Below are 27142 nucleotides of genomic sequence, written 5' to 3'. Positions count from 1 at the left end.
AAACTTTTCCATTAGACTGTAAAATTCTTGAGAAAAGAGACTATTTTGTCCACAATAGCATCCTTAGACATGTATTTAGTACCTGGTTCATAGCTGGTGTTTAGGCATATCTTTTATTTGAATTAAGAACAAAAAGTATAGGCTCCAGGTGTTTTCTGTTAATTGGGACTCCTCTGACATCTCTGGCCAATATAAAGATATTTACTCCTCTTTTATGTTTTATTTCCTTTCTCTAGCTAGGCTCTGAGTTAGCATGAATTTCCCTAAAGGCCAAAGTAGAGTCTGGGTTCCCACAGCTTATGTGGCTGGAGTTCATCTGCAAAGATGTGATCCCAGGAAGCAGGTGTACAGGAACAAGAGGAGTGAAACAGGGAAGGTGGGAGAGGGAACACAATTATTATCTGATGGGCCCCTGCTACCAGCGGTGATTGATACCACAGAATCTTCTGAGAAGCCTATGGAATATGTATCGGAACCCCCCAGAAGGATCCGGAATAAAGGGAGAAACATTTATCTGTGGGTTCCTATTGGCAATGTGTCAAGCGTTAAGCCTTGTCCTGTGGGGCTTTAACTTCCTGTATTTTCGGAGCTGGCTGTTCAGGGGCAGGGAGCAAGAGACACATCGTGGGACCTGGGAGCAGAGCCGCTAGGTTGTACTTGTGCAGCGCCAGTTGCCACAGCAGTGGCTATGGGATTTGAAGTGGCACACAGGCTATCCGACACAGGCTTTTATAAAAAAAAAAATCTGATTAAATACCACCATCCTTAGGTGTCCATTAAAAATCAGTCAGTGAAAATAAAAAACTTGTAACCTCTCGGAATTGTTAGCAGTTTAACATTTATCTAGTCAAATCCTCCACTGTTTACTTTTCTGTATTTTCATGTCTTGAATCTCCAGCTCTATTCCTTTTACCCTCTATTCTGAACAGGTCACTTTTACCCTTCCTAGAGTCAGTCATTTTCATTTTTGCCTTTATACCTTTAAGTTCTATCCACTTAAAAATCTTCTATTCCCTGTCAGAACCCTAAAAAGCTACTCTGTGGCCCTTGCTTGTAATAGCTTGTGTCAAAAAGGGTCTCTGGCGTTGATATTGGTATACAGTAATGCTTCTATTTATCTCTGATCTCTCAGAAGATAGTATATTTGAAATTTAAATGATCTAGCTGGTTTTCTTTTTGTTCTTTATGGATGTGCAGAAATTGAAATGAAATTGAGGAAAATATGGCAGAGAATGATGTGATGGTATATACTGTTAAGTGTATTGGTTTCAAGACGTATTTACTATCCTCAAGTAGATAAGAATTACTTCATTATTTTCAACTGTATATCAAACCTGTGAACATACATAGTCCCAAAGGAAACACAGTGGAATGTATTCCATTTTTATAAAACTCACAAATCGATTTCCTTCTTTTGCTCTTTTCTCAAAAGTCTATAAACATTAGGAGATTTTGAAGTTTGATTACTTTTATTCTTCAAATAGTAAAACAGAGTGTATTTATTGATTTGTGTTAGAGTTGATAGTATCTCTAAGATTATAACTTCTGAGTGTGTCAGACTAAATTCATAGGTACTTCTCTTTTGCAGGTACTTCTGTAAAATTTCAGAAAGGAAGTAATTTTAGCTGGACCTTTCTTCTTTAGTTCCATAATATATCGAGCTTTACTTTATTTTTTTTGTTATTGGAAAATAACATTTTATGTCACTTGCATTTTATTTATTAGAATCTAATGTACATTCTCTTCATTTTTTTATACATATGGTGAACATAATGATCTTGTGTTTCTGTGGTTATTGCTTTGCTATATTTAAATATGTTTAACAAATTACTATAATTTTAAAATAATCTCTAACCTCCCTAGTACTAATATTTCTTTCATTATAATGTGATTTATTAAAAATTTGTTTAGTGTAATAAATTATGCTTATTATATATTTTAATCACATTGGTATTGGTTAAGTAGAAAATTGAGATACTTTTCAGAAATGAAATATTATTCAATTTAGTATTTCAGGTAGTTTTCAACAGTTTGCAAAAACTGTTTTGAAGAATTTGTTGATTTTTTTTTTCCCTGTGAATTATTTGGTTTATAGCCTGTTGCTTTTAGTCACATAATATTTTGAATTTATGTGTGACTATGTGGCATTGACCAATTATTTCTTTTGTAGAGCAGGCTTGCTGTATAAATAATTTTATATAATAGGCTTGCAGTCTTTGATGTTAAATATAGTCTTTTGGATACATGCTAAAAAACCATGGTTCTGGGATCTTCTTTAATAACCCTTTATCTCCCTCCCCCCCCATTCTTTTAGGATTTTCCTGTTGAACTGGTCATAATTGGAATAGCTTTACTTCTTCTACAGACTCCAGCAAGTCAGCAGAAACCAATCTTAAGTCTAGGTAAAGAAAAATACATTCATTAGAGTAAAATGAATATGTAACATAAGTGTTGGCAGAGTCACTTGAACTATGTATTGCATCCTGCATACTTTGAGTTTTCATTCTGGAATTTTTCTAATTAATCATTTTCAAATAGAATTTTTTTTTTTCCTTGTCCAACAAAGTGTTACCTTGTGCAAGGTTCTATATTCCACAATTTACCGAGTATCTTGGTTGGAAGTGAGAAGGTTATAATGTAAATCATATAGCAATAACATTTGTAAATTTATTGAGAGATATATCACCTTACAATTGTAAGAGTGAGAAACAATAGCATAAAACCATTAAAATAAGTGTTTATCACTTGTATTTGTTTTATAAATTCTATCTTTACTCTTCATAACTGGTGATACATTAAACAAGATTTAATTTGTGGTCATTATGTTAACCTAGGTAGAACAAATGAAAAATAATATCCTTTTGACTGTCCAGTATGAATTTAAAGAAAAGTGGGGTAAGAGAGTTAAGGGGTGGCCAAGATCTAGTTAAGAATAAAGTGGTAAAGAATTAAGCTGCTTGATCCAGCAGATAGGCAAACACGTCAGACCTTTAAAATCAATGTTGCCTCTCTTTACTTTACTTGGTCAAGTCTAATATGATCCCTGTAGTAATGAAGGAATTAGCCTAAATGATGCTGTGTAGTGCCATGATATGTTTTACATTCTCATTTTTATTTTAAAACCATGCTTGAGATAAATAAGAACGAACTATTGTATCCTGTAAAGTTTCAGAATGAAGTAATTTTAGCTGGACCTTTCTTCAGCTCATTCTTCTGGTTATTTTAACTCATGACTTGAGAGTGAATTACTCTTTCACTTACTATATGTCTTGCAAGTGGCTTCAGCGCCTGGAGGAGATCCTTGGTTCCTAGGCTTGACTCCCACCCTACTTTGGTCTGTTGGCCTTATGCTCTTTTGTGCCCCTCCTCCATAATCCCTTTCTAATCTGTTCTCTCCCACCTTTTTTTTAATAGCAATGTACATGGAATCTCCCCACACATATAATTTACCAGTGCTGCCACTTCTGACAGTTATAGTTTTATTTTTTAAATAGTTATCTTGAACTATAATTTACATATCATAAAAGTTACCATTTTATTTTAAAGTGTACAATAAAATGTTTTCTAGTAAATTTATAGATTTCTGCAACCAGCACTATAATCTAGTTTTAGACCATTTCCATTAGTTTCCCCAAGTTTCTTGTGCCCATTTGTATGTAGTTCATACTCATCCCCACCCTCAGCCCCAGACAAACACTAATCTGCTTTTTGCCTCTACGGATTTGCCTTTTCTAGACATTTCATATAAATGGATTTTTTTTTTTTTTTTTGACAAAAACGTTCTAAAGCTTTAGAGAAGCCACATTTCTAAGTCTAATGCTATGCTCCTGTGTTGTGGCTCATTTACAAGGATGACACAGGATCAAACACTCAAATACTTTCATTATTTGTTGGATAGCAGACTTTTTCTTCCTTTCAGTGTCTGATTTGAATTTATATCAGTTAGCAGGACATCCAGTCTTTTCTCTGCCACACATTGGAAGAATAAGAGTTGTCTTGGGCCACACATTAAATACCCAAATACCCTGATTAGTGAAAACAAAAAAAGTCCTTTGCATACTCCTCATGCCACAGATTAGCAAAAAAATTTCTCACAGAATTAGCATGCGGCCCATGGGCCATAGGTTGGATGTCCCTAAGTTAGAGGGAACCATACGGAAAACTATTGAGCCAATATGTCATGTCGGAAAGTAAGGATGAAGGCTGGGCTTGGTGGCTCACACCTGTAATCCCAGCACTCTGGGAGGCCGAGGCGGGTGGAATATTTGAGCTCATGAGTTCGAGACCAGCCTGAGTAATAGAGAGACCTCATCTCTACTGAAAAAAAAAAAAAAAAAAAAAAAAAAATAGAATAACTGAGGCAAGAGGATCGCTTGAGCCCAAGAGTTGGTTGCTCTGAGCTATGATCCACGGCACTCTACCCAGGGTCACAGCTTGAGACTCTGTTTTAAAAAAGAAAAATGAAAAGTAAGGAAGAACTATTATTTGTAATATTGGGAAAGGACATTCAAAGAAGTAGGACAGCCAAGAGATTTAAAAAATTTCATAAATGCACAGCATTAATGTTATGCTTTGTAATTATTAACACTGGCTTTAATCATGGAATTTTATAATGTAGGATTTTTTTTTTTGGCCAGGGCTGGTTTTGAACTCACCACTTCCGGTATATAGGGCCGGTGCCCTACTCATGATATAGGATATTAAAACAGTTGTATTCTATATGCTTCATGTTTTATTGAAGATAATGGATTTTCATAATAGACAATTACAGATTAAGATCAGTATTCACCACAAAAAGCAAATTAACAGTGTTGGACTAACAGGTTTTTGTACTTCATCTCATGTTAAGGTTTGACATACAAATGATATAAAATACAACTCATTGACATAAGGCTTGTAGAATTTTATGGTCTAGAGGGGAAATCAGTTGATTATTTTGATAATTTAACTCTGAAGCTTGTGAATAACATCTTTTAGTAAATTAGAATTCATTCAATAACCTTGTGAAAAAGTATATTTATGTCTTACCTCATTCGGTTGATAATGGTTCTCAACCTTCCTAATGCCATGGCCCTTTAATACAGTTGCTGTGGGTTGTGACCCACAGGTTGAGAACTGCTGATCTAGGGGAAACTTTCCATGAAGCTAAATTATTGTATATCTGTATGTATGTTCTGATCTGTAAGTTGTTCTCATGTTAAAAAAGAATTATTTCTTAAAAATAGATTTGATTGTTCTACTGGTGATAGACGTCCATGATCTGCTTCTTAGCAATTATAGCTGAAGGGCAGTTCTGTTTCACCTTGAAGATTACTTAAGCATCTGTTAATAAAATTCTCAGCTGGGTTTGTAAAGGAAGCATGTACTTTGGCCTACTTATCCATTGACTGGGAACTCTTGTTTTTTTTGAACTCTATTTGCTAAAGGCAATGGGCAAATGTTGAATTGCATTAAAAAAATATATCAATTTGAAAGGAAGTTGATGTATACCTTAAGTTGATATATAATATGTATCTTCTTTAAGTGTATCATAAAATTTTCAGTTATATACACTAACAGCTTAAGACAATTTTTAATGCTTTTATTTTCCTTTAGGATGAGAGTTATCCTAGTTTTCTGTCTGACTCAACTATAAAGGTTCAAGAAAGCTCTCTCACATATCACTCAAAACTGCATTGTGTTTGGTATTAATATTTAAAAATTTGAATTATTATTTTGCTGAATAGCTTTGAAGCTTCTGTCTTTTGCTGAGGGTCAGAAAATCCCAAAGTCATCTCTGCTGCTGGTGATGCCGGTTCTACAGATACTATCTTCGACTGCATTGGAAGAGTGTATATCCACGGATGAAGAGGGTCCCTCTAGGCAGCAGTTGGCTCTAAACCTTTTGCAAATGGTACAGCAAGAGTGTTACAGAGATGTCCCCCAAAAGGTATTGAGTTTATCCATAATTCTCTCTTAAAGTGTAGGTGTAGGATTTATATCTCTGCAGATAATCTTCCTTTCTAACAAAGTATCTGCTTGATCATTAAACCTTACCATTCTTTCAGGCAGGTATAGGAGATCTTTTTTTTTTTTTTTTTTTTTCGTAGAGACAGAGTCTCACTTTATGGCCCTTGGTAGAGTGCCATGGCCTCACACAGCTCACAGCAACCTCCAACTCCTGGGCTTAAGCAATTCTCTTGCCTCAGCCTCCCGAGTAGCTGGGACTACAGGCGCCCGCCACAACACCCAGCTGTTTTTTGGTTGCATTTTGGCCGGCGCCGGGTTTGAACCCGCCACCCTCAGTATATGGGGCCAGCGCCTTACTGACTGAGCCACAGGCGCCACACCAGGTATAGGAGATCTTAATATAGTCTTCTGGACTAGTGGAAGGGTGAGTAATCCTGTTGTGAAATAAGTTTTGGAAATGCTGTGTGATCTTTTTTCCTCTTTGAAGTTTTAATGCACATTATTAGTTAAAGATCTTGAGGGACCCTACAGAAAAAGGAGCTGATTCTACTTAACCTACTGCTTCTTCAACATATTTGATTACAGAATTTTTTTTTCTTATCATACTGTTTGATGAGTGTAGCATATTGCTAGATCTGGAACATATCAAAGTGGGAAATACAAATAGTGATCCTGGAAGTTCTAGGATCAGTAAGAACAAAGACTTAATTTTTAACATGGCCCCTTATGCCATATTCCCTGGCGTAATGGCTCTTGATGTCCCTTGTGTATGCCCCTACTCTTCTGCCTCCAACTGGAAGACAGCAGACCTGCCACTCCTTTCCTAGTCTTGCCTACCTCAATCTTCTTTTTTGGTCCTACATTTCCTGTTATAATGATGTAAACTATTGTCAGTGTTTGCTTGGAGACTGGGTTCTAGGCCTAGATTTGTCAGACTTTTTTCCCTTTGATGGTTGAGTTTTGCCTTTGGTAAAATGTAGCAGTACTTTCCAACTCCTACTCTTATGGGGATGGAATGAGGATTAAATATGATAGAGCCAGTGAAGCATCTGAAGTCTCCATGGAGAGGGGAAGAGGGGAATTACATAAATATTACCTTCATTTGCAGAAGCAGAGATATTTCTTATATATTTTTTAAATGTTCTAGTAGCAAAATCCAACCTATTATTCTTTGTTTGAGCGTAAAGCAGAAACTAGCCTATAATTATAGGCAAATTGAATGTACGTTGCAGCTTCCTAAATCCTAATTATTTGACTAAACCTTACTTGAAGTAGGTAATTGATTTGAATTTAGAGAATGAAGTTCTTCTTGCATCAGCCCTGATAGGAGTACAAAATGTGGCCCCAAAATTCTAATAGCTTTTTTCCATTACCTTTTGGTTTGTGCATGTAGAACAATAATTAGATCCTGATGGGGGATGGGGTTGGGGGCTATGTCTAAGAGTTCTGTTCCTTTAAATTGCAACTATTGTTTACTAAGGATTACACTATCTCTAATACATAAGTATTAGAGATACTAATACTTATGTAAGCTTAACTTACTATTTGCTCAGGTGTGTGAATCTCATTGGGCACTGACAGCTGGATTTTTTTTTGTTTTTTAGAGATAGAGTTTCACTTTGTGGCCCTCGGTAGAGTGCTGTGACATCACAGCTCACAACAATCTCTAGCTCTCGGGCTTAGGCGATTCTCTTTCCTCAGCCTCCTGAGTAGCTGGGGGACTACAGGTGCCCAGCACAACGCCTGACTATTTTTTGTTGCAGTTTGGCTGGGGCCGGGTTCAAACCAGCCATCCTTGGTATATGGGGCCAGTGCCTTACTCACTGAGCCACAGGCACTGCCCTGGATTTTATATTTATTTATTTATTTAGCAGCTGAAGAGGGAAGAGGAAGGAATACGATTAGAGTTAAAATGTTCACCTTCTAATACTGTGCTGCTTTATTGAGGCTTTGAGTAGGTATATGATCACTCTTATAAAAAATTTAAGCCACATTTTACTCTTAGTTTTTTTAACTACACCTGTTTGGAACTTGTAAACACACTCATGAATATAACATGCTGTAAACTCTCCAAGTTCCTTTCTGAATCTTTGCTTTTGGACACTATGCTTTTCTGTTATCTGTCTGAACTACTCATTCTTCAAGATGCAGCCAAACGTTCTCAGCCTCCCTAGGTCAGAATTCATTGCTCTCTCCTTGCATCGCAGCACTTTTTTACATTTTTAATTGTTTTTTATCTTGATCAGGAAGTTGCAGGTCTCTACCTCCAGGTCTACTATGAACTCGCTGGAGGCAGGAATTTTGGTCCTTTTCATACTTTGCCTTTATTTTCTAAGACATTTAGGAAGTCGCAACAATTTAAATTAATAATATTTAAATTACAACAATTGCATTTTTCTGCCCCCACATGTTTCTGTTTTATGTTTTTCAGGTGATCATAAATGATAGCATTAACAATATTTTAGCCATTTCTCAAATGAATGCTCTCCTATTTTCCACATACTTAAAGATAACATCTTGGCTTACTTATCTTTGCATCCACAATACCTGAACTATTGTTTACCAGAAGTGAGGTGTTTGGCAAATTTTTATCAGTAAGGAATGTGAGCATTTGAGAAGAATACAAAAGATCATTTTGCCATCTTGATTTACTAGAGAAAAATCTCAGTATGAAATCCACCGATTTTATTAGTATTTTTTAGATTGGTAAGTCTGACTTAGTGTTTGATTTAGAGCTAGAGCAGTTCTTCTGATGGATTAAAACAAGGCTAAATGTCCTGTACCATGCAATTCTGTAATTACTTCTTCATTTCTGAAGTGTTAGTAACCATATAATAAAACACATTTTAACTTCTTCTAATTTCTAAGAATTAAAAAATGTATAAGACAGGAAACTTACTATTCAACTCTTTAAAGTCCAAGAAAAACATAATCCAATAAGACTTTTGAAAATGTGTAGAAAACAGAATTCTTTTCTATTTGGCTATTAAATGTGATATTTAAAACCACGATTGTGTTCTCCCTAGATGTTTTCCCTAGGCAAGAGAAATCAACCACTAGTTGTAAATTCTAAAGTGCTTATAAAATTCTGTCCCCCCACCCCCACTCCACCCTCCCCAAGAGAATGTTGGAGTTAAAAGAAAGCATCCGTGTGTAAGTCAGGATCTGGTCAGAAGAGAGAAAACATGTTGGTAATTTGAACAAGGAAAACTTAATACAAAGAATTATCATCTAGTAAAAGGTGTTCCATTGGTAAGTTTTAAAAATGTCTCTAAGGAATGTTATAGTAGTAATGTAGGGAGCAGCTAGTGCTGCTATGGAGAGAGTGTACAGGCAGAAGGAACTGAGAGGGTCTGCTCGGTCAAGGCTGAGATTTAGACCCTATTGGAGAGAATGTGGCTGTGGCCTGCTGGAGGATGCAGTTTGCTGGGGTGATACAGGTCAGATCTGGTCCATAGGAGGTATCTTGCACATCCTTGGCAGCTGTGGTAGGAGAAATCTGAAAAGCACATGGGTACCTGAGGAGAAGCCCCTTCTTCTGCTGTACCTTGCCATATCTCTTCTGCACTAACATTGTATCAGAGGACACAGGGGAATGATAAGGCCCAACATTTGCATCAAGGACACAGGAGAAATGTTGACAAGGTCCTGTTGTAGAGTCACAAAGCCAGACAAAGAAGGGTGGATGTGGAGCCTCGAGGTATTAAGTTGTGTAACTGGCACAGGAAGTAAGACAGGATCAGAAAAGCTTTTTTGGAGGAGAGTGAAGGTAGATGGATGAGATGAAGTAGGAAAGGGGACCTAAAAGTTAAATTCTTGTAATTGCACAGAAGGGCAAAATTCATCTCTATAAATCTGTTTTTAGTCAAAAGAAAGACACAGAGACAGTTTGAGTGAAGATCTACCATGCATCAATTGATTCTCATATCTTTTTAAAAATTAAATATGGTACTTTGGTAATAAAACAGTGCCAAGTAGTTTTATTTGAAGTTGCTTTGAAGTAGTATATAGTAAGCAGAAAATATTTTGATATTTGTCTCTTAAAAATCATAAAATTTGCAAATGGACTGTCACTGTCCTTCTTAATAAAGTTTACATTATGGAACATGTGCTGAATGCCAGGAATTATGTGAGTCAACCCACATTTCTCACAATAGTTTTGTTTTATTTTAGTTTTTTGCCATCTCTACCTGTATGGCCTCAGACTAGGTGATGAACCTTCCTGGGTACTGGTAAAAATGAATAATTAATAACTGGTAAAAATGAATAACACCTGTTCATGGGGTTGTTATTGAGCACTTCATATATGCAGGCTCCATTCTGAGCACTTTGCTATGTATTAACTCATTTGATTTTACTCAGCCTCTTTGAGGTAGGTAATATTATTGGTCTCATTTTACCTAAGAGAAAACTGAGGCATAGAGAAGGTAAATAGCTTGCCAAAGGTCATACAGTGGGAACCCAATTATTTTTTAATAGCTTTACTAAAATGTAATTCACATACATACACTTCACTTATTTAAAGTGTATAATTTGGTTCTTCAGAACACTTTATTACTTGCTCCCAAACTACACCCCATAGTCATTACTTGCCAATTCTCTGATCCTCCCCTCACTCCACAGCCTAGGCACCCTCTAATCTACTTTCTGTCTTTATGTAGATTTGCCTATTCTGGTCATTTCCTGTGTATACTGTATATAGAATCATACAATGTGGGGGCCTTTGTGACTGTTTTTATTTACCTAGTGTAATGTTTTCAAGGTTAGTCCAGCACATAACAGTACTTCATTTTCTTTTATGACCAAATAATGTTCCATTGTATGGATAACATCATGTTTTATTCTTCTATTCATTTATTGAACTTTAGGGTTATTTGCACTTTTTGGCTATTATGAATAATGCTGCTATGAACAGTCATGTGTAAGTTACTGTGTGAACATTTTTCATTTCTCTTGGGTCGTTATCTAGGAGTAGAATCGCTAGATCATATGGCAACTGTATGTTTCATTATTTTGTGGAACTGCTAGATTATTTTCCAAAGGGGCTGTGCCATTTTGCATTTTCACCAGCAGTGTATGAGAGTTCCCATTTCTCCCCACCCTTGGCAACTGTTGTTATTGTCTGCCTTTTTTGACTTTAGCTTGGGTGTGAAATGGTGTTTTATTATGGTTTTGATTTACATTTCTTTGATAGTGTCTTAAAATATTCATTTTAAAGCTAGAAAACTAAGATTAGGGAAGCTAGATAACTTGTCTGAATTATATAAGTGGTAAAAGGTAGAGTTGGAATTCAGATTTTAGCTATTTGATTCTAAAACCTGCATCCTATTACCTCCGCTTTCATTTTCATTTCTTTCCTTTTTTGGCACAATAATTTATTATCTTTGCACTGATCTGGAGGGCAAATAACAGTAGCATTTCAGATTTACAGGAAAACAAACAGTAAATTAATAGTAAATTGAAGCACACTGGTTTTTTACGAGTTTCTGTTTGAAAGTTAAGAAAGAGTTAAGTCTGAGATCTTGGGCTTCTATTGATATCATCATCTTCTGAAACACATGAGACTGAGGATGGTGTGGGTTCTCTTGTGGTTATAACCAACCGCTCGTAGGTCTGCCAGTGCTTGTCTGGATTCTTCTCACAGGTGTAGTGCTAGAAAGGCTCTCGTGGGGCTTTATCTAGTCCAGTCTTCTGCTCATTGTCCAGTGAGTGATTAATATCCCTTTAGCAAAAATCTGTTATACTTTTAAGGATTTCAAAGTTTGAGTTTCTACACCCTCTTCTTACTTTTGTTTTAGTTACTATTTATTACAGATGAATGTCATTCTTTATAGTTAGTGAAAATCTATATTGTTCACCTGTCTTCACAATTTCTTTTTCAGACCTCTTAGATGAAGAGGTACTACCAGATGCCCGTCACAGTGTTACTACTAAATGTGCCTGAACATTTTTATTAAATGATTCTTAAAAATTCTCAACTCCTTTACATCTGTAAAAGATGCCTTATAGCCATTCATTAAATGTATTTTTCTATGATGCCTCTTCTCTCTTTTATTTTTATTGAGATATAATTCACATACATAAACCTGTCTTTTATTTTTTAACACCTACTTTCTCCTCTAAAAGACAGAACCTGCTAGCACTTTCATAGGTCCTTCCTCAGACTCTGGGGCAAGGATTTGGTAGCTGTTGCTGAGAGAAAATCCTTGCCTTGGGACTGTGCCAGGGGCAGCTGTCACTCTAGGAGATAATTTCTCCTGCTGCTTTAACCTTAGGCAAACAAACAAAAAAACAGAGCCTAAATCTGGATTTCACACTTCAAGCAATGTAGGATGGCTTTTCTGTTTCATTGTTTATTCTTACTTGTCTCTGTGATGTTGCTACTTTTAACTCATAGCTTATGGTAATTTCCAAGTTATTTTTCTTTTACCCTTGTGCACTCATTTTATTTTTCTCTTCAGAAAATGACAGCGATGATAGTATATTGCCCTGTATTTTGCAAAACTTCAGTCACTATGCTAGGTGCTTTATAGATATCATCTCCTTATGTACCTCAACGATGTAGGCAGGAAAGTGGTCATTACTTAAATTTTACATAGAAGAAAGCGAGGCTTAGACGGTTTGTGTAATGGCTAATAGCTGGCATGGTTATGCTAATATTCTGGTCCTTAAAATCTTAAATCCAATGATGTTTGTGATAAGTTTGAAGGACTTTGTCATTGTCACTAATGAATTTTATCTTTTTGGGAGAATGTATTTTTAGAGAGATATAGCTATATAAACTTAGATATGTTTAGTTTTTAGTAAATAGGCCGGAGTGCAGTGGCATGATCACAGCTCACTGCAACCTCTAACTCCTGGCCTCAAGCAATTCTCCCACTTCAGCCTCATGAATAGTTAGAACTAGATGTGTCCCACCACATCTAATTAAAATCATTTTTGGTAGAGACAAGGGCCTCACTGTGTTTCTCAGTCTGGTCTCAAACTCTTTACTTCAAGCTTCTTGTCTCGGCCTCCCAAAGTGCTGGCTTTATAGGTGTGAGCCACCATGTCCAGTCTCCCTTCAAGCTCTTAAAAAAAAGAAAATTAGTAATGTTCCAGGTACATAATCTGTATCTTATATTTCATTAGAGAGATCTTTTTGTATCAGTACAGATAGAGCTTCTTCATTTGTTTTCACAGTGACATTCATCAAATACATTTCATATCCAGTCTTGATACGCAAGAGGATTGAATACATACATCCCTACAAAACTTTTATAGGAATGTTTATAGCAGCGTTATTCATAATAGCCCCAAATTAGAAATAATCCAAATGTCCATCAGCTGACACTGGATAAACAAAATATGGTATATGCACACAATGAAATATTATTTGGCAATAAAAAATAGTGAGGTATTGATAGAAACTACAGCATGGGTGAGCCTCCAAAACATGCTAGGTGAACGAAGCCCTTCAGGAAGGACTGTCATATGTTTCCTGTTATGTAAAATGGTCAAAATAGAAACCGAGTAGATTAGTTGTTCTAGAGCCTGAAGGTTTGGGTAGGGAAATGAGGGTTAGTGGAGATGGGGTTTTTGTTTGGGGTAAGAAAGTGTTCTAAAAATTAGATAGTGGTGATGGTTACATAACTTTATAAATTACTAAAATATCCTGAGTTGTAAATTTTAAGAAGGCATATTTTATAGTCTATGATTTATAGTTTAATAAAGCTGTTATTAAAAAATCATAAAGCTTAACTTTTACTTTCCATCTGTTCAATTGTTATCCATATAAGTCATCCTCTAATAACTAGACAGTTATAACCTAGAGGTTTCTAATTTGTCATATTACACTGTACGTGATTTGAATGACTATTAGCAGACAACGTCTATGCGTCTTTACTGTCTGTGGCTTCTCCTGAGCAATCTGTGAAGACAGCTCCCAGGGCAGGGTTTTATTCACTCTCTTGCCCTGACTACACTACTTTATTTCTGTGGATCCATTTCTGGGATTGACCTGAGCACATCATCTTGGGTATTGTTTCAGTTTAGAGCTGTCAGGCCATTTCTTGTTGCAGAAGTTAGTCACAATTATTAATGAATTCCCAGGCTCCAGCTGAACCAACTTTGTTCTTATCAACATACCGTCTGTTATAAAAATGAGTTGTCCTCAGTCCAAGTCTGCCATCTGCCCCAGGCGGTCTTTTATGGGGGCAGAGAGCTGGGCAAATACAGTGATTTTTTTTTTTTCTATCTTTCTTCTCATCGGTGAATCCTTTTTTAGTGATAATAGCTTTTCCCAAACTCCATTGCCTTTGGATCTTGTATACTGATCCATTTTTTTCCCCCTGCCTTCACTGGGAATGAATGGTAAATAGGAAGAAAAGTTGTAATAAATTGTTCTAGAATTCTACCTAACAACTGTTTTCTCTTTGTGTATAATCCTATTAACTTCAAATGTGTGCTGAGAGGATTTTGGCAGGAATTCTTACTTTGTATTCATTTCGTTGGAAGGAATGATTTCTTTCAATGGAATGTACAAAATAAGGGAATGCCAGAAGTAGATTTTTGATAAATATATTTACATCATTTATTCATGCCTTATTTTGTCTTTATTTTTCAGCTCTCCTGCAGGCTTCAGTTCCCTACAACCAGCATGTATGGTTCAATATTTGTAGTCTGGAGGATTCTTGAAGTAATGAAAGAAGAGTCTGCGGCAAGTGACTGGTTGGCTTCAGTAGAGTCCTTGCTCCCTGTTACCACTGCAATCCCTGTGCATGTGTTCCTTCTGCTGACTCACCTCCTTGTTGAAGATAAAGGACAAAATCTTCACCAAATACTGAGGGTCACTACGGAATTAGCCCAAGCAGATGCTTCTCAGGTAAAACAAGAGCATGATGCAACAGTAATGAGTGGGGGGAGCTTAATTCTTGGAATTTCAGAGATTATTCTTACTTTGTAGATTTTTATTTAAGTGTTTTAGATTTTTTTTTTTTGTTTGTGTGTTTTTTGCTATCTCTATCCTAATTTCTTCTTTATTCTTACTCTGAACTGGTGTGTATGTTTAATGATGCAAACATTTCTTTAGTAAAATCACACTTTGTAAAGAAACCTACACATGGCGCATTCTGGTTCTTCCATTTTTTGGTAGATTTGCTAATTTGTAATGCTTTTGCCAACTCTTAGAACCTATTTTAATATACATATTCAGTAGTTCTAAGGTTGCTCATTAGGAACCCAGATTCGTCAATTCAGGATAAAGCTGCCTATGCAATATCTTTTAAACTTTTTGCTATGTGAGCATATCTTCATTCAGTGATCTAATAAACTAAAAAGTATTAGGTGCTTTGCTATGTATGATCCTGATTTATATGCTGGAATGTGGTGGTAAACAATCTTTCTTCCTATTTACACAGAAATAAATGTGTAATGTGAAAGTGCTCAGACATTAATAAGACTTTCTTTTTCTTCTGCATTTTAAACTAACCACATAGTTAGCACAGTGATTTGTGATTTATTTTCACCAGGTAGAATCTTTAGAATGCATTTCCTGCGAAAGGAAGGGTTTTCTAACCAAGTAAGAATGGCACTTTTATTATCCTTATTTTTTATCGGTATCTGTGCTTGTGTTTTTTTCCAAGCGTGGTAAAGAAAGCGTTCATTTCTTAATGGGAAAATTAAGTGTTCCTAGAGACAGGAACTTGGTAGCAGAGGTGGGGTAAATGTATTTATGTAAGATATGAAGTTAATGTATTTGGGATTTCTTTTTACCCCCAGAATTTTCATTCTCCTTCCTTTTTGTCAAGTAAACAACTGCTGATATCTCATAAAGAGTTTTCACTCTGACCAGGCCTCTTCTATTTTGATTCTGCAAGTGGATCTGTCATGTACTCAAAGTTCCTTTGTTTTATGGTATATATACAATGTGAATAGTTTCAACTTGCTTCCTACTATATTTCTCTTTTTACTTTCTGTAATAATTCTACTTCTAACTAATGTTTCCTTTTCCGTGTTGCCTCCTTGTAGGATAATCTCTTTAGAATAGCTAAGGCACACTCAATGCCTGGAGATTATCTAAAGAAGGATCCCTTGAAGTCATACAGTGGATTATCTTGATCTGTGTACATTACTGATGTAAAACAGATATTACTTCTGTTTACACACACACACACACACACACACACACACACACACACTCTGAGGAGATGAGTTTGATCTTTGAAATTATAGGATGATACTTTTGGTTACAAGTCACAGAAACCTATCTTAAGCTACTGTAGACAGACTCCCTCTTTTTATCTGTAGTTGACATATAATAATTTTACATATTTATGGGATATAGAGTGATCTTTTGATACATGTATACAGTGTGTAATGATCAAATCAGGATAATTAGTCTATCCATTACCTCAAACATTTACTATTTTTTTGTGTTGGGAACATTCAGAATCTTCTCTTCTAGTTTTTATTAGGTCTAGTATTCAGGATAATCCATAGCCTAGACAGTTTTTTCAAGGCACTTTCTTCTCTAGGTTCTTTCTTCCCTCTCTGAATTGGCTAGAAGCATAAAGCTTTATAACCTTACGGTCAATGTATAAAAGGAAAAGAGAAGTAGAGAATGCTTGGATAGGTCTTGCTTGGCTCATGTGCTCACGTCGGACCAACCATCAGGATAGGATAATGGAGCAGTTTAATTTGCCATCCTGGGTGGAATGAAAGTGGGTGTAGTGTCAGGGCTCTAAAATTGTCTCTATCACCAGGTTCATGGAGAGTGAGGGTGGTATGGTTTTCCAAAGGAAAAATAGTTTGTCTGTTAAATAGGCAAAATATGTTGAGCAGAACTTCTCAATTCGTGTTCCAGGTACATTGCAATGCTGTAAATGTGGTGGGTGTGCTGAGATACCATAACCTGTCAGCACTTTGGCAGCCAGGTGGTTGCCTCTGCCCAGGCTGCCTAAAATCTATGGATGTTAGCTTTGGCCGCATTCATTCATTCATTCATTCACCCTAGTATCTTTATAAACATATTCATGTGTACCATGAATGGGGCAGGTTGGGAACCACTAGGGTGACCATACAGGTTCATTTATTAATTCAATAAATATTTATTAAAAAGCAATACTGTAAACTGAAGTCAGTGTGTTATACTTTTGTTGATTATTTTTTCAGGTGGTTTTGAAAGGCATAAAAAAAATGCCCAGAGTAATTGTGCTGTTAAAATGAATGTTAGGGTAAAATGTTTACATATAATTACCCCCATTTATGCATAAGCAAAGGCAATACCATTAAGAACTTAGAAGTGAAGTTTAAGTCTTTGGAGAAAAGGAGAAAAGAAGTTTCCTAGAAATAGGAGGTAATGGTTTCCCCCCCACTCACTTTTCCTTATGAAGTGACTATTTCCTATTATTTTACTGATCTCTCACTTACAACGTAAAACAGCCAAAAAGAAAGGACTGAATATTTTGAAAAAGCAGATTTTCTAATTGTGAATAGATTCTTAGAGTAGATGCTATGAAAATGAAACTAGAGTAGTAATCTATAATTGGTGGAGTGATTTCTATTTCATTTAGTTGACAAGACTACATGAAAGGTGTTATTTCATGTGTGTTTATCCTTTCTTACCTTATAGAAAGAAGGGCAATAATCATTGGCTTATATTCAAGTTAATCTTACCTATTTACTTAGCATCATTTTTTAGCAGTCTAAAGAGAAAATTTCAAGGCTGTCTTCCACTTCTGTTTTGGTGGTTACCTAACTTCTATGGGAGGAGTCTATTACCTCCAAATTGGTTATGTAAATATCATGTTTGAATGTGCCTTTGATTTATTGTAAGAATCCTACTGTTAGGCCTTATGAGAGAAGATATTTGATAAATTTGAAAGAGATAAGCCATAAGAAGTACGTGTTGATACTATTGTTTCTTTTATTCTAGTACTAGTTAGTAGTAATACAAATTAATATTAATTAGAAACACTATGTTAGGGGTAATAATAGTAAAAAAAAAAAAGCGACTTTAAAAAATGACTGTTACTTCTTACCTATCATGCAATTTGATGAATCTTTTCTTCCTAGTGTGAGTTTTCAGTGTGCCATATATTTTCCATTAGGTGTAGTACATTTAGGGTCATGGAAGCCTATGCAGATAAATGGTGTGAAGGGAGCCTGATCTTGTGAGTTCCATTTTAGATTAACTGGACACAGATGGTAACATTAATGTGACTAGAAAGTTACCTGTAGATGAAGTGGTAAACAAACATTTGAAAAAAAGTAAGAATTTTCTCCAGTTAATAATAATCCTTATGGTTTTCTTGCCCAGATATCATGAGACTCACTTTGTAGAATATACATTCAAGCTCAGGTCAGATAGTATTGTGTAAAAATTAAATGCTCTTCAAAATTCTTGGAGAGAATGTCTTGCAGTATTGTAGTAAGAAGTCTAAGAATGAGCACCCTGAGTGAATTCTCATGAAAGTCTTGAAAATTATAAAGACATTGATTTATTTTAGAGAGTTATTTTCATATGATAGTCTTTACTTATAATAAATGGGAATTCTATTTCCTAAATTAGTGATTTTTTTTCTTCCTTGAAGTAGCAGTTGGTACATTCATGTGCTTTTTGGTTATGTTTAAATGATCATTTCTGTCTTTCTGATATTGTGAATAATGACATTTCCCCACATTTTGATGTAAATCATTCAAGCTGTCTCTGTAGATGCCTAAGACAATTGTAGTGCATTGCTTTATGGCTCATGTATAATAATGCCCAGTTGGCCAAATTCTTTCCTCATCAGGGAGCCACTTCCTATCTCTGTGATTTGTTCAGGATCTAGCTACATCTGGTATGACATCAGTGGTGGTGAATGTTAAGTATGGGCTTTACTGAGTTAATTAAGGGATGATGAAGATCCCAGGCTTAAATGAGGCCTTTTTCCAAATTTTAATGTATGGCTCCTTTAAAGACAATATTAAATCATATTTTGAAACCTCTAGTCAGTGATTGACCTGCCTATGTAAACATGATTGTGGACAGTTAGGAAATGTCTGAGACTAATAAAGGGGTTAATGACTCCTAGTTAATCACCAAGTGTTGACTGACCTCGTATGTCCTCGTGCAGATGAACCCACCACAGTGACATCTCGCTTGTCCAGAAGCACATCTGGCTCTGACGTCTGTACTGTGTACTTCAAATACATACTCACCAGGTGGTAGCACCAGTTCTACACCATGCCCACTTTCCTTAACCCATACTGTATTACGTCTCGCTTCTAAGACTCTCAAGCAAAAACCTTACTTTTTCTTCCTCTCTTCCTGTCCTTTCCTTCCCTTTTGGATTTTATTTAGTTTTTGCCAAATGTGGCCTTGACTCATTAGTAATATTCCCTCCATTTTCTATCTGGCTGCTTCAGGTAAACTTTTTGTATCTACCTGGGATTCCTGCCATCAATCTCCCATAATGTTTCTCTGGCCCCTTGAGAAGAAAGGGTTATTACTTCTTGAAACCATCTCTAATACATTTTCTGCCTTTCCTTTGCTATGGGGCTCCCCTATAGTTGTTGCTATCGAGCATTATGTCCTAGGGAATAATAGAGGTGTTGGAGGAAGCTGCTTTCATATAGCATTGTGATTCTACAAAAGCCTGTGAGAGTTAACAGATGCTTAATAGTATATTTGTAAGAGAGAATACCTTACAAAAGATTATATCCTAAATCTATCTCTGAATATTTGTAGAGAGAATACCTTACAAAAGATTATATCCTAAATCTATCTCTGAATATTTGTAGAGAGAATACCTTACAAAAGATTATATTTTTTTGTGAATCAAGGCTACTTGTTAGTGGTTGTAAGTCCTGAGAAAATGTGTTTTCTTCCTATGCTTTTACCTATAAGGTTAAAAGGTTTAGGGCAAGATTAAATACTTAAGAATCTGAACTGATCATTAACTATAAAAATTAGTAATTTTTAGGTAGGTTGATAAAAAAAGTTATAAAATAAAATCTTGTGATTTAGTATCTCACCTTCAATAGAATAACTCTAAATATGTGTAAGGCATAGCGATTTCTTTTACACCAATTTATAAAATGGAATATGCCAAAGTATAAAAGCTTATAAATTTGACTACAGCAAGTTCCTTCCTTAAAACTTACTCTCACTGCTTAGCTTAACAAAATGAGTTTCATGAAACTCAGTGCCTTTTTCAAATCCTTGGCACTTGCTGACTTTTCTCTTTTTTGAAAGTGAGATAGAGACACATTTATTTATTTATTTATTTGTTTTTACTTACATTTTGCAACTTTAAATTGTTTTGTTTTCTTTTTACATTTTGGTTGTTAGGTCTAACTCAGGGTCCTGATTAATGGGAACGGTTATCAAAAATCTTTGATAATTTTATATTATTCTTTGTGGTGTTTTCAGTGCCTACATTTTTTCCATTTGTAAACCGGTATACTATTTGAGCCATTTGTAATCACTTATGTGGCTAGGTTCGTGGCCTATGACTTGCTCATCTTTTAAAAGTCATATATTATCAAATAGTGAAAGTTGACTTAGCGGGGAAAATCCTGTGATAGTTCTACTTAGGGTCATAAGCCAGATTTTAACATGGAAAATGAATAGGACATGTGTGAAATTTAATGGTCTGTAAGTTAACTGCTGTGAGAAAAGGAGAAAATTTATTTCTATAAAAGAATTTGTACAAAGGGTCTTTGGGCACTTAGCACTCTGTTCTGTTGTCACCGAGTTCTATGAATTGCTGCCCCCTGAAGTCATTCTGTTTCCTGTGTTCTTCACACCAGCAAAAAGAAGCCAGAATGTACAGTATTTTAATAAAGAGCTTTATAGATAAGAAGTGGTATATTACTATTCCCTGGTAGGCATGGCATCGATTATGCCTAGAGAATAATTAGGATGAGCCTGTCAGCATGAAGCAATTAGACAAAGAGAAACATAGACCAAAATAAAAGGTCAAGTTGCATCTACCCCATCCTGTGGCAATATGTTTATTTCTTCTTTACAAATCACACATAAATATCTATAGAATAAAATGTTTTTAACTGGCATTTGAACCCTTTTGTGTTTTTCCATGTGTGCAAAAAGCCTAGAGTTTATACTCAGGGAAGCAGTGCTGAGGCAATTCTCTGCTATTCTTGAGTGTTAATATATAGCTAAGTTACTTCTGGTGAGTCTACAGATCAGAAATTACTTAAAATTCTCATGGAAGGAATTGTTTCTGATTTTTCTGTTCAACCAGTATCACTGTGATACTCAGCTAGCTTCCTAATGTCCTGAAACAAAACCCATTTGTCTGGGTGTGTCACTGAACACTGAGTGTGAGAACGGGTGGGGTGGAGTTTGAGAAATCCCAAACTGCATTCAGAACAGTGGAGTCTGTCTGCTTACAACTGAGTATCAGGCACTGATAGGTTTGTTACTGGTGAGAACTCTCTAAGGGATGGGCTTCTAGAGTTGATGAGGGGCTCTGAGAAGGGAATCAGAGCAGACTTTATGATAACTTTGAATTTTGCAATAGATATGAAGAATTCTACTTAAGGGGAAAATACACTGAAGTCCACAATTGTCAGGCAGAATTTTACTTTGTCAGTGGAGAGGGAAGGGTGAAGTGGGATTTAGTACTGTACCTACTTGCACCCTGACATGAAATCTACCAGTTGACCTGCCTCACCATTCTTTGTTCCTTTCAGTTAGCCTTTCAAGCCAAAGGAGAGCTTTATTTAAGGAAACATTTTTTACATCTACAGAAGTCAACTTCCTACATTTATTCATAAATGTAAATGAATAATAAAGACTCACCAGACTTATGAGAGAATTTGACAGTGTGACTAAACAGAGCATTGTCTCCAGAAGAAATAAGACCCAGGGAGCAGAAAATAATGTAAAAACGATCTATATCCTAAGAGCTGTTGGAAAGCTATTACATAAATGTTTTTGTATTGTATATAAAAATATTGCGGTGAGAAAGAAGAAATTTGAGAACAAGAGATTTTGGAAATTAAAAATGTTTGTGATAGCCATAGTATATAGAGATTAGATTAGTGATTTGTATAATATTCAAGTAAGTATCTCAGAATATAGAGCAAAAAGATGAAAATGGAAAAAGTGAAGATAATCAGGGTTAATCTTGCCATTCTAACATTTTTTTTCTAACATTTTTCGAACAGGAATTTGAGGGTGGAGGTAACTGGGAAAATACAGGACAGAAGCTAAAAACATGGCAGAAAACTCTTGCCCTGAGCTAAGAAAAAAGGCACACGGCTACAGATTTTTAGGACCCTCCAAAATCCAAGTAGCACGAATGAGAATATATAATATAAAAACCTAAATATGTCTCCAAAACTCCAAAGATGAAGAGGAAAATCATAAGAGAGTTCTGAGAAGAGTTGGAAAATAAAAGCTTTACTTAAAATTATATCAACATTAGATTTCTCATGAGCTGCATATAGGGTATTGAAATATATTGAATTATAATTTTTCAATTTCTTGGGAAAACTCATTTGGAATCTGGGATTTCTTCCTATTATTTTACCCTTTGTGAGTAATGGTAGTAAAGGCTTCTGTAGATGTGCATGAATTCAACAATAGTTCTTGTTTATTGATTTTATGGGAGAAAAAAAGTCCTCAAGGATGTATTCCAGCAAAACCAAAAATGAATCCAAGAAAGCACAGAAAAGAAATATTTCATGATGATCAAAATACCCAGCAAACCTTATGGTTAATTTTAAATAATTGTTTATGTAAAATATAAAATAAAATAACTTCCTAGTGATTAAAACATGGGAAGTGGTGGGGGCGAATAGTGGGATGTGATAGTGTGAAGAGTGAGAGCATAATTAGGGATCATGAGCATTTTTTCATATGTTAGCCATTCGTCTGTCTTGTTTTGAGAAGGTTCTGTTCATCTCTTTTGCCCCTTGATATATGGTATTGTTGGCTTTTTTCATGTGGATTAATTTGAGTTCTCTATAGATGCTAGTTATCCAGCTTTTGTCTGATTCAAAATATGCAAATATTTTTTCTCATGGTATAGGTTTCTATTTGCTTTGATTGTTGTCTCCTTAGCTGTACAGAAAGAAGCTTTTTAGTTTAATTGAGTCCCATTTGTTTATTTTTATTGATGTTGCAATTGAGACAAAGTCTTCTTCATAAAGTCTTTCCCCAGGCCAGTATCTTCAAGTGTTTTTCCCATGCTATCTTTGATGAATTTTATCATTTTATGCCTTAAATTTAGGGCTTTTATCTATCTTGAATCAATTTTTGTGAGTGGAGAAAGGTGTGGGTCCAGTTTCAGTCTTTTTCATGTGGATATGGAGTTCTCCCAGCACCATTTATTGAGTAGGGATTTTTTTCCCCCAGTGTATGTTCTTGTTTGGTTGATTATGGGCATAGGTGGCACATTTCTTAAACTGATCGAAGCTATCTATGACAAACCCACAGCTAATATTTTACTGAATGGAGTAAAACTGAAAGCTTTTCCACTTAGAACTGGAACCAGACAAGGCTGTGGTCTATCACCACTACTATTCATCATAGTGCTGAAAGTTCTAGCCAATACAATCAGGCAAGAGAAGGAAATAAAGGGCATCCAAATGGGAGCAGAGGAGGTTAAACTCTCCCTCTTTGCTGACAATATGATCTTATATGTAGAGAACCCCAAAGACTCCATCACAAGACTCCTGGAATTGATCAGGAAATACAGTAATGTCTCAGGATATAAAATCAATGTCCACAAATCAGTACCCTTTGTATATACCAATAATAGCCAAGATGAGAAGTTAATTAAGGACATAATCCCCTTCACTTCATTTCATTTCAAAGGAAATGAAATACCTAGGAATATACCTAACAAAGGAGGTGAAGGACCGCTATAAAGAAAATTATGAAACTCTAAGAAAAGGAATAGCAGAAGATATTAGCAAATGGAAGAACATACTATACTCATGGCTGGAAGAAACAACATTGTTAAAATGTCCATACTTCCCAAAGCAATCTATAGATTCAATGCCATCCCTGTTAAAATACCAACATCGTACTTTCAACACTTGGAAAATATAATTCTTCATTTTGTATGGAACCAGAAAATATCCTGTATAGCTAAGGCAGTTCTTAGTAATAAAAACAAAGCCGGGGCATCAGCCTACCAGACTTTAGGCTATACTACAAGGCCATAGTTGTCAAAACAGCATGGTACTGGCACAGTGATAGAGACGTAGACATCTGGAATGGAATAGAAAACAAGGAAATGAAACTAACATCTTACAGCAAATTCTTACTTTCAGAATGGAAAAGAAAGTTCACTAGGGTGGCCAGATACAAGTATTTAAAAAAAAATAGATTTCTCTTTACAAAAACAATAAATAAAACAATGGCTGTATGTGAGAGAGATACCATGTATAAATAGCATAGCAACTATAATTTGAAATATTAGAAATGTATAGAAGCTGTTAGATAGAATTTATAAAACTTTACCAAAACAAATCTTAATCACAATTAGAATGATACCTAAGATAAGGAATTTATGTTATAAATATTTATCATTGTTTGACTTGAGGTTTCATAATCTTTTGATTGCAAGATAGTGAGTTTTAGTTTTCTGTTAATCACCTTTACTTGGTATTTGGTTTCTGATTCATGACCTTAGATTCACTGCAGAAAGATACTCAATTAATGGATTTCACTTCCAGTGCTCCAGGTCCCAGACAGGAGTGTTTTTGTGATGTTTGGCAGCTTGATCCCATTCTGAACTCTGTTGAAAATCAGTTATAGGCAGTTTGATGAATTGATGAAATGAATTGTTTCTTTATTCTTAGTGTCTGGTGCTAAATGGGTTTAATTCTAGTCTACTCTTTTAGAGGCTGCATTATCTATTTGAGCAACGTAATAGGTAATGAAATAGACAAATTTACATATGCTTATTATATACCATCATCATTCCAGTCACTTTATTTACATGTATTAACTGACTCATTCACTTCTGACAAACAACACTTTGAGGTTGGGATCACTACGATTAGGAACTGAGGCACAGAGTTTGAGGAACTTCCCCAAGTACACACAGGTAAAGATTGGCAGAGTTAGATTTAAACACATGACATAGATTCCAGTCTCTTACTCACTATGCTATTCTCTCTTTCAATAGCTTTTAGTTAAACCAATTGTTGTTAATTTTCGAAAGAGTATACAAGATTCACTAGATTTACAATTTTAAATTGGTTTTGTCAGTTGCAGGTAGTCATAATCAAAATGCTAGTTTGTTTGAAATTTGGTCATATATTTAGTCTTGTGAGATTATTTTTGTCTCTAGTATGCTAGTTTCTGTTGGCCCTTACAAACCAGTGAAGATACACAGATAGGCACACATAGACAGCGATGACTCCTGTAAGCATATATTAAAAGGAGAATATCGGGCAGCACCTGTAGCTCAAGGAGTAGGGCGCCGGTCCCATATGCCGGAGGTGGCGAGTTCAAACCCAGCCCTGGCCAAAAACCAAAAAAAAAAAAAAAAAAAAGGAGAATATCGAGAGGTCCAAGTGCATCAGTGTTAAAAATGTCCTATGTCCCCTATGTCATATTGCTATCTTGAATGCCTACTTGAGATTATTACTTAATGGTCAAAACTTACTATTTTTTTTGTTTGTCATGATCGTAATTGGACAATTCTGACATTTTATTAAAGGAAGGAACACTTTTTAATAAAGAAGTGGATTATATTTACTTTATTTTGAAAAATAACATAAAATTTGAGAAAATTACATCTTGTTAAGTTTGAAACATTTAAAAGGTTCAGCATGATATGGAGTCAGTGTGGGATCTTGAAAACATAAAAGAATTAGTTATTAGTAAATAATCACAGAGAATCTCTTCATACATTTTAATTGGAACTTAGGATACAAATACAGTTATTAGGCAGCTCATCCTACATAGGAAAGATAGGCAGTGTACCTGTGCTAAGTGCTAAGATGTAACAAAACTCTGGATATTGTGCAATTCTGGAAAGGGAACACTAAGTCAGAATAGGAACCAGGAGGCTTCCTGGAGTAGGTGATTCCTGTATAAGTTTTGCTGGACAAATGCAAGTTAAAATAGGACATCTTTGAAGTGAACTGGTAGAACCAGATGGCCTGTTTCTATCACATATGATGTTTTTTTTTTTTATATTTTATACATGATATTTACGTGATCCTCTTCGAGTGCCATTGTTAAACAACCAATGGAATAAATATATTTCTTGGATTAGTTCTTCACTTTATGAACCACAGTTTTACTAGCAGTACTTTTTTCTTCTATTTCAGAATTAGTTTTCTTGTTGGGGAGTCAAAGAAAGTCAGTAACATAAAGTCTCAATTACAGCTTCTGATGGCTATAATTGAGATGATGGGTCATGATTTGGTGGGTTTGCTGGGAAAGAGCAACTCTAGAATTCTTAAAGTTGGACAGCTGTGTTATATTTTTTACTAGAAAATTTGAAATTTATGTTGTCCCTTTGTTCTGTTGAGCACATTGGGGTCTTATACTACCAATGGCAGTTTTGAGCTTTTCATGATAGAGAGTGTAATAGATTCTTTCGCAAATTTTAAGACAATTAATGTAATGAGACTGAGTGTCCTGAGGTCAATTTGTTTCAGATGGGTAGACATGGGTCCAATCTAAGCAGAGCCAGACATGCAGTTAAGAAGTGACTTGGGTGATTTTTATATGGCAGGCTTATGGTCTATTGATTGGACTTTTAGAGGCCATGTGTCTTGTCATTCTTTCTTACTGCCATTCTTGTGGGAATGGATTACTTCTGCATTTAAGACAATTTGTGTTTTTTATTCTGTCTCTAAAACAACCCAAGCCTGTAAAAATATATGTAATCTCAATTTTATTATATTACAGACTCAAATTGTACTAGAACTGAATGAGATAAGGACAAATTTCGCATATTAAAGTGTCCTATAGTTATCTTGAATGTTAGTTCTCTTCACAGAGAATTTTTAGTAGATACAATTAAATTTAGAATTCATAAAGAAATTTCTCAAGGGAAACCATGTCTTACTTGTTTTTTGCCTCCTAGTAACCTTGGACCGTTCCTTAGCTTCGATACATGTTTCACTGACTGATTGAATTAACACATAAGTAGATGTAGCCACCTACTGTCCTGGAACCAATGAACTATTTTCCAATATTGTCATCTGTTATCCAAGCTAACAGATGGAA

General features: G+C 35.4%; 1 protein-coding gene across 5 annotated transcripts in view; it reads left to right on the top strand.

Annotated features, from left to right (window-relative positions):
- Nucleotides 1-27142, top strand: part of FOCAD (focadhesin) — a 329244-nt gene that overhangs the window by 110533 nt on the left and 191569 nt on the right. For all 5 annotated transcript variants that reach the window (XM_053571667.1, XM_053571636.1, XM_053571657.1 and 2 more), the window contains 3 exons: nucleotides 2315-2402; nucleotides 5727-5929; nucleotides 14555-14812. In XM_053571667.1, coding sequence (XP_053427642.1) covers nucleotides 2315-2402; nucleotides 5727-5929; nucleotides 14555-14812 — 549 coding nt within the window. The remainder of the gene's footprint in view (nucleotides 1-2314; nucleotides 2403-5726; nucleotides 5930-14554; nucleotides 14813-27142) is intronic.

The sequence above is a fragment of the Nycticebus coucang genome, chromosome 2 (assembly GCF_027406575.1).
Source record: "Nycticebus coucang isolate mNycCou1 chromosome 2, mNycCou1.pri, whole genome shotgun sequence".
Taxonomy (NCBI): Eukaryota; Metazoa; Chordata; class Mammalia; order Primates; family Lorisidae; genus Nycticebus; species Nycticebus coucang.
The sequence above is the reverse complement of the archived record's forward strand: the minus strand, read 5'-3'. Positions and strand labels throughout refer to the sequence as shown.